The sequence below is a fragment of the Triticum dicoccoides genome, chromosome 7B, assembly GCF_002162155.2.
Source record: "Triticum dicoccoides isolate Atlit2015 ecotype Zavitan chromosome 7B, WEW_v2.0, whole genome shotgun sequence".
Lineage (NCBI taxonomy): Eukaryota > Viridiplantae > Streptophyta > Magnoliopsida > Poales > Poaceae > Triticum > Triticum dicoccoides.
The window spans coordinates 533,754,793-533,763,478 of NC_041393.1; the positions used below are offsets into that span (position 1 = coordinate 533,754,793).

Here is an 8,686-nt window from a genome sequence, read left to right on the forward strand (position 1 = left end):
GGTGAGAAGGTGAGCTACAACCAGCCAAAAAATTGATGTAACCCCGAAACAGAGATGCTTCCAACCATGGCGGCAGCAAGCTACAACGATCTATGTGCGGAGGCAAGGACGTGGACCGGGAAGGACGACCGGAGATGGCGGAGGCGAGTAAGTGAACCAGGAAGGACGGCCTGAGACGGTGGAGGCGGGCAGCCACGCTGCGCTTGGAGCCTGCTTTTGTTTTTGCTGTGTGGGGGTGGAAGGTTAGGGACGAAGGAATCAGATCTGAACGGCTCGAAGCGAATAATCGAATGGGCAGGGTGTGACCGGCCAAAGTTTGGGCCGGTGCGCCGGCGCCTATAAGTGCCCATTTCTTTTGCGTACATGGAATGGGGATGGGATCTTTTATGTACTAATCATACTGCAAAGTAGCTGCACTGCCAGGATGCAAGCCAAACGCATTCGCACGAGGCTAGCCTTGCCAGGCAAATTTTTTCAACAATTCAGGCTGGATCCAGGCACGAGTCCTCTTCAGGCATAGTGTCCAGGCCTCGAACCAAACTGCCTCTAAGTCTTTTCAGAGATTTCAAATGGAATACCACATACAGATGTATATAGACATATTTTAGTGTAGATTCACTTATTTTGCTCCGTATGTAGTCACTTGTTGAAATCCCTAGAAAGACATATATTTAGGAACGGAGGGAGTACAAAGCATGGCAATCATGTCGATTCAGGATCAAGACAGGGCATAAAAGAAAAAAAGGGAAACGGAAAGAGCACAACAATCTCCAGCCCAGAAGGAAAGATGATAAGACACAATCTGTTCAGTCATAATCGTCCACTTCAGATTTGTTCAAAAGTGCATTTAATCTAATCATAAAGCTTTCTATTATTCAAGCACATGGAAGATTGCTCCACAAAATGGTTATTTTCTTAGATGTTTGTATGAATATAGACTGAAGTGAATAAGCAATATGTACCTCAGTAGATCTTATAACCCAAAGGCCAGGTCAAGATGCTTCCTTGTTCAAGCTAGTTTCAAGCAGGTTCAAAAAACTGGCATGGAAGAATTACACTACTCCCTCCGATCCAAATTAACTGTCGCAGCTCCAGTACAACTAACTGTCGCAGTTAGTTGTACTGGAGCTGCGACAGTTAATTTGGATCGGAGGGAGTATTAGTTCTGCAACTTTGCGTCCTATGCCTGGCCCGTGAGGTTTCATTAGAAAAGATAGCTTGGATATGACAATGCTTGAATGAGCATGGTGTCTTTTCCTCTTACCTCCCAGTCGACCAGCTGCTAACATGCATCCTACAACATGTCTAATTCGCTAGAGCAAGAATATGAATAACAGGTCAGAAATTAGATGCCAAAAGGTACTTCAGAATGGAACTTCAAAGCTCTACCAGCTACAAAGACAGCTGGCTTGCAAGAATGAATTATAGTGCTGAGAGTGACATATGCACTGTAAAGAGCTCATGGCACTTAGAAAAGGACTACAGATATTTCAAAAATATCTCAGTGTACAGATAGTTCATATCAAAATCATCCCTGTGCAGGTGGTCACGCGCAAATGGAAAATCAAGGAAATGAAAACATACCATATAAGACTATTTTCTTTTAGTTTTTCAGACTATTCGAACCAGGAGTTCAATAATTTCATCGCATGCAAATCTGATCATAGTCAGCAGTAGAACGCATCACTAACTCTGGCAGGAGATGGATAGATTGACCTATGGGCGAATTGTTGAAGAGACCAAGGGTTTGATTAAGCAGATTTCGATGATCCTACCATACCAGTAGTTTCTCATCTTCCTGCGGCATGTATATAACTCTTTGTTAGAGCACTTGCAAATAATACACATGTGCAAGATGTTCAAAACCATATGGTAAATGAACTAGAAACACAATGGTAACAGAGAAAGGAGGAAACAAATAAGTACAGAGCATGGCAATCATGTCGATTCAGGATCATGACAGGGCATGAAAGAAAAAAGGGAAACAGAAACAATCTATCCAATTGTGAGCCTGTCTTGTGCCTCTCCAGCCCAGAATGAAAGATGACAAGACACAATCTGTTCAGTCATAATCGTCCACTTCAGATTTGTTCAAAAGTGCATCTAATCTAATCATAAAACTTTCTATTATTCAAGCACATGGAAGATTGCTGCACAAAATGGCTATTTTCTTGGATGTTTGTACGAATATAGACTGAAGTGAATAAGCAATATGTACATCAGTAGACCTTATTATAACTCAAAGGCCAGGTGAAGATGCTTCCTTGTTCAAGCTAGTTCCAAGCAGGTTCAAAAAAAACTTTTTTTCTTTTGAGAAAACGCAAAAGCCTTGCGTTTCTTTTCATTGAAAAGGGGGGAGGTTCAGTTACAGACATCTGAGGATGTGCGGATTACAGCAGGTGAATTAATGTACATCCCAGGTTTGGGGCAGCACAAGTCGGAGACCAGGTGCCCCGGCTGCCGCCCATGAGCGGGCCTCGTCCTGAATGCTATCTAGGAGCGTGCTAAGGGATGGCGTCGTATTGTCGAAGACGCAGCTGTTCCTGTGTTTCCAGACCATCCAAGGCACGAGCAGCGCGACAGATTTCAGGGCCTTGCAAAGGATCGGCGGCGTGTCTTCCTTGGCATGGTTCCACCAGTCCGTAAGCGACAGTTCCTGTGTTGGGATCGGGGCCGGTATGCATAGCCAGGCCAGGGTCTCGTGCCATGCCTGTCGGGCTAGGGGGCATTCCAGCAGCAGATGTCGCATCGTCTCCGGCTGCTGGTCACATAGGAGGCAGCGGGGATGATGTTGGAGACCGTGGCGAGCCAGCCTCTCTGCCGTCCAGCAGCGGTCCTGGTTGGCTAACCAGTGGAAGAACTTGACTCGCGGCGGCGCCCAGCACTTCCAGATTAGCTTCCAGGAATGGCAGCCCATTGATCCATGGAAGGTGGCCGTGTAACAGGACTGCACGGAATAGGTGCCGCTCGCCGTCCATCTCCAGATCAACCTGTCCGGTGTGGTGGAGAGCTCGGTGCGCTGCATGATCTGCCAGAGCTGCAGATACTGACCAATCTCGTGGAGGCCGAGGTTGCCTTGGATGTCGCGTGCCCAGGAGTTGCCATTGAGTCCGTCCGCCACGGTTCTCGTCGTCCGTCGTCGCTTGGGGATGCAGCCGTAGAGGTTAGGCATGAGCTCGCGCACGGATTGGCCACCTATCCATCGGTCCTCCCAGAGCAGGGCGGTCTGCCCATTCCCAATGACCGTGAACGTGGATGCCCAGAACAGGGCACGTTCCGTGGGCGAGAATTGAAGGTCTAGCCCCTGAGCTCTGGAAGAACAGGATACTTGTACTATTAACAATTGCACCAGTTCTGCAACTTTGTGTCCTATGCTAGTACAAGTAAAAATTGACAAAGATTCTCAATTCCATGTTTGAAATGCCTATGGCCCGTGAGGTTTCATTCGAAAAGATAGCTCGGATATTACAATGCTTGAATGGACATGGTGTCTTTTCCTCTTACCTCCTAGTCGACCAACTGCTAACATGTATCCTACAACATGTCTAATTCGCTAAAGCAAGAATATGCATAACAGGTCAGAAAATTAGATGCCAAAAGATACTTACGAATGGAACCCCAAAGCTCTACCAGCTACAAAGACAACTGGCTTACAAGAATGAATTATAGTGCTGAGAGTGACATATGCATTGTAACTCCGCCTATGTCTTCTAGGCATAGCCGGTCCCAAGCCCGGGTAAAGGAGGAGGGTTGTGATAGGCTTGGCGAGCCAACGTAAAAACTAGCCAGTCCCATAGGTATGAAACCGATTTGAGCGAGAGTAGTACTAGGATGGGTGACCTCCTGGGAAGTCCTTGTGAAAGAGTTTCATATCTAAGGGTTGTGATAGGCTTGGCGAGCCAACGTAAAAACTAGCCAGTCTTTTGGGTATGAAACCCATTTGGGCGAGAGTAGTACTAGGATGGGTGACCTCCTGGGAAGTCCTCGTGAAAGGGTTTCATACCTAGCCTACCCCAACTTGTTTGGGATCAAAGGCTTCGTAAGTAAGTAAGTAAGTGACATATGCATTGTAAAGAGCTCATGGCACATAGAAAAGGACTGCAGATATTTCAAAAATATCTCTCAGCATACAGACGGTTCATATCAAAATCATCCGTGTGCAGGTGGTCACACGCAAATGGAAAATCAAGGAAATGAAAACATACCATATAAGACAATTTTCTTCCAGGTTTTCAGACTATTCGAACCAGGAGTTCTATAATTTCCTCGCATGCAAATCTGATCATAGTCAGCAGTAGAACACATCACTAACTATGGCAGGAGATGGATACTATGGGCGAATTGTTGAAGAGACCAAGGGTTTGATGAAGCAGACTGAGGAGTTTAAAGTGTGTTGGGTTCGGCTACTGCAAACGGAGCGGCTCATAATCTTGCCAGGGATGGCTGCACTCATAAACTTTGCAAAACGTGGTTGCATGTACCTCCAGGGTCTATTTTGGACTTGGTTATCTAGTACTCCCTCCGGTCCTTTTTACTCCGCGTATTAGATTTCTGTCAAGTCAAACTTAGCAAGCTTTGACCAAATTTATATTAACAAATATCAACATATACAATACCAAATATATATACTATGAAACTACATTACATAATGAATCTAACAACATTGGTTGGCTATGTGAATCTATAAATTTGGTCAAAGTAAAAATATTTTAACTTCGAACAAAACTTATATGCAGAGTAAAAAGGACCGGAGGGAGTAGTTTGCCAAGCGTGATGAATAAATAAATGCAGCGAGTTTTCCCTAAAAAACACTCTTGTGCACCAACAGAGAGGATGTACAACACTGTTATACAAGGCAAGAAAAGGTATTGATGACCAAATCAAACTATAGAATAACTAGTTTGCGTAAAACTATAGAATAATTGACAGCAAAGTGAACTTTATTCTACCCTCTCTTATGCAGTAGTAGTTGAACATATCACCCTAACAGAGGGACTTCTGATTAATAATCTCCATTGGTGGTTAACCCATTCTACTATGGAAGAGCTACAAGTTTTAGACTCCGGTTCGCTGAACCCTTCTTCGCAGAAACTTAAATGACCCAACTCGCTCTTTGTTAGATCACTTGCAAATAATGCATTTCGGAAGTATAATTAGTCAACCATGAACCATATGGCAAAATATTACATAGAATGAACAAAACATACCACGGTAGAAGAGAAAGGAGCAAACAAATAAGTATAGAGCATGACAATCATGTAGATTCAGGATAATTGTGAGCCTGTTGTGTGCCTCTCCAACCCAGAATGAAAGATGATAAGACACAATCTTTTCAGTCATAATCGTCCACTTCAGATATGTCCAGCTCTTTTGATTTTTCCAAAAAGTGTGTCTAATCTAATCATAAAATTTACTGTTATTCATGCACATGGAAGATTGCTGCACAAAATGTTTATTTTCTTGGATGTTTGTATGAATATAGACTAAAGTGAAAAATCAATGTGTACTTCACTCCATTTTACAGTAGATCTTATAACCCAAAGGCCAGGTTTGGAGGAAGGAACTTCGAGTGAACAAGATGATTCCTCCTTCAAGCTGGTTTCAAGCAGGTTCAAAAAGCTGGCACGGAAGAATTCCAGTATTAACAATTGCACTAGTTCTGCAACTTTGTGTCTATGCTAGTACAAGTAGCATTGACATGGGTTCTCAATTCCATGTTTGAACATGCCTATGGCCCATGCAGTTTTATTAGAAAAGATAGCTCACATATGAAGGTGCTTGAATGGACATGGTGTGCCTTCTCCTCTTACATCCTAGTCGACCAGCTGCTAACATGCATCATACAACATGTCTTAACTCATTCGTGCTAAAGCAAAAATGTGCAGCACCAGTCAAGAAGATATTTCTGAATGGAACATGTGCAGCACCGGTCAAGAAGATATTTCTGAATGGAACTTCAAAGCTCCACCAGCTAGACAGAAAACTGGCTTGCAAGAATGAATTATTGCGCTGAGAGTGACACGTGCATTTTAAAGGGCTCATATCACACAGAAAAGGACTACAGATAATTTTAAAATATCTCTCGACGTATAGACAGTTCATATCAAAAGCATCCATGTGCAGGTGGTCACAAGCAAATGAAACACTGAGGAAATGAAAACAGACCATAAGAATATTTTCTTCCAAGTTTTCTAGAATATTCAAACCAGGTGTTCAATAATTTCATGGCATGAAAACCTGATCACGGTCATCAGTAAAATGCATCACTTATTCTGGTGCGGTGGAAATGGATCGGACAGTGCTCTTCCCACTTCCGTTTTCATATTTTAAAAACAAATATGAATGCGAATACGTATGTTATCAGATATGACTGCAGAGCGGATGTTACTCAAATACGGATACATATCGGGTGTTTGCTCGATTCGGAACATGTACTACTAATAGCGACGTGTTAGTTAAGGAAAATAAGTCAATAGCTATGTGACACAAAATAATCAACTTGCAACATACAATAAGACATTGATAGAGAGTTTTATGAATAAATACTACTATAATGCATAACAATTTTCAAGTTTAATCGCAGAAAAGGTAAAATATGACCACTTCTTAGGCTTTTTATGTTGGACAATTGCGCATATTAGAGCTAGAACTGCTACAATTAGCTCATGTAATTTTATTCGGCTATGGATATATCCACTTCCATAACCATATTTGTGTCAAAATCTCATACTACCATATTTGTATTTGTATTTGTAATAAAATAAATCTGGATACCTTCCATTTCCATTTTAGTTCGGGTGCGGATATTTCAGATACGGATAGGCATTTTCTCGCATACAGATATCGGATATTTTGGATTATCCACTACCACTTTCCAGCTTAGGTGCGCCAGGAGAGCGAATGTACACCATTGTTATACAGTGGAAGAATTGATGACCAAATCACACTGTAGCATAATTTGTTTGCGTAAGAAAAGCACAAAAGGAAACCTGCTAAACATAGGTCTACTAATTGCTTAGATCTTCATCTGAAAATGTTACTTTTTACCAGAACTGCTTGGCAACTCTTCTAATACCCACCTCCTTGACACTGTAGAGCAGGATCTGTAAACATCATAAGAATGCTCGATCAGTCTTTTCTGTACAGTTAACTTGATTACTAGTTGTACCACTTCATTATAGAAGAACTATGGTGTAAGGCTCCAGCAAACATAATTAAACAATCTATTTACAAACTTTAGATCTCAGACTCAGAGTAAACTCCATAGTGAGTGCAAGAACATAGATAATGACCATTGGCTTTGTTCAAGCTTTTAACCCTCCTTGTACATTCTTAATAGTTGCCCTGAACAACACTCTTATACCATATTGACAAGGAAATTACACGATGAACAGAAGCCAGCCAATTGGTTAGTGTTTATTCGATGAGGCACCATTGCAGGGAATATTGCGACCATGGCTCAAGACAAACGATGGGAGAACCAAAACCAGTCCATCGCATACATCAACAGACATGCCAAAAATAGCACCATAAACCAATGTATTTACAACTTTACATCTAAGCAACTTACTGACTACTATGGTTTAAGCACATTGGCTGCATCATCATCTTGTTCTTCGGTCGAGCATTCTAAGCATATGTGGAAAAAGAAGGAAGGGAAATAGCATTACCACACTATGGTTTGGGGTGAGCGTGTGAGTCGGAGGAGGGCGCGGCAGAGGTGGCTGTGGAGCCGCTGCGAAGGTCGTCGATGATGCCACCAAGCTCGCGCCGCGCAGACTCCCTCCCAAACATGAAGCCGTACCTGCAGAACAAGGGAGGTCCAAACCCTTAGGAACATGGATTTGGATGGCTAGGGGGATGCTAGAACTGCACCGGATTGCAGGTTACCAGAAGGAGACGGCTGAGAAGACTCCGGCGGCAGCCACCGTCTGCAGCAGCGTCAGCTTCTTGGCCTGCATCTTCCGCTGGGATTTGGGGCTAGTGGGAGTTCTTCGTCAGCGGATAAGCAGCAGTGCGGAAAACCGTTGCTCAGACAGTCCTCGGCTAACCCTGGCTTCGGTGGTTGGACCCTGGCCCGTACGTGTCGGCGGCGGCGGCGGAGGGAGTCGAAAGAGGAGAGGAAAGGAGAACCGGCGGCGCCTGGAGGAGAGAGAGGTGGAGGAGGGGGATCCGCTACAGCGCCGTGCGTTACGTGCCGTCCGATAGAAGTCCAGATCAGGCTCTTCCACTTTTTCTTTTTTACGAAACCAGACCCTGAAAGACAATAGAGAATTGACCGGTTAATTAACTGAAAACCAAACCAAAAACATGTCCGCAAAACAGGACACCCAACCAAACTGGCTACCCACAAAGGCATACACACATCATCGAAGAGAAGATCTTCGTTGAGGTTGTCACTACACTGTCATTGCTTCTCCCCGATCAAGAGACTTCGACTTCACCGCAAACGACCAACCAACTCTTCCACTTTCACTTGCACGAGTGTTATGTTACCCTCGTATTATGTTGCTCTCACACTTCATTCTATAGAGAAGATGGGAGATGCACGTCGACGGCGATGGACATCCAGCAAGTGGATGCGAAAGCAGCGAGGGGAAACAAGAGGTAGTAGTGATGGAATTTTTCATGTAAATAAATAATAAGAAGCGTAAGGGTAGTTTAGATGTAGCCGCTCTGGGCTGTG

The 8,686-nt window shown here is 43.7% G+C and overlaps 1 protein-coding gene across 1 annotated transcript; it reads right to left on the minus strand.

Annotated features, from left to right (window-relative positions):
* Positions 1 to 6,756: 6,756 nt before the first annotated feature.
* Positions 6,757 to 8,189, minus strand: LOC119335227. The gene is made up of 3 exons (XM_037607384.1): positions 7,891 to 8,189; positions 7,671 to 7,804; positions 6,757 to 7,103 (listed from the first exon to the last, which is right to left on the minus strand). Exons 1-2 carry the CDS (start codon positions 7,959 to 7,961, stop codon positions 7,675 to 7,677), a joined length of 201 nt encoding a protein of 66 aa, XP_037463281.1. The 5' UTR covers positions 7,962 to 8,189; the 3' UTR covers positions 6,757 to 7,103; positions 7,671 to 7,674.
* Positions 8,190 to 8,686: the final 497 nt, after the last annotated feature.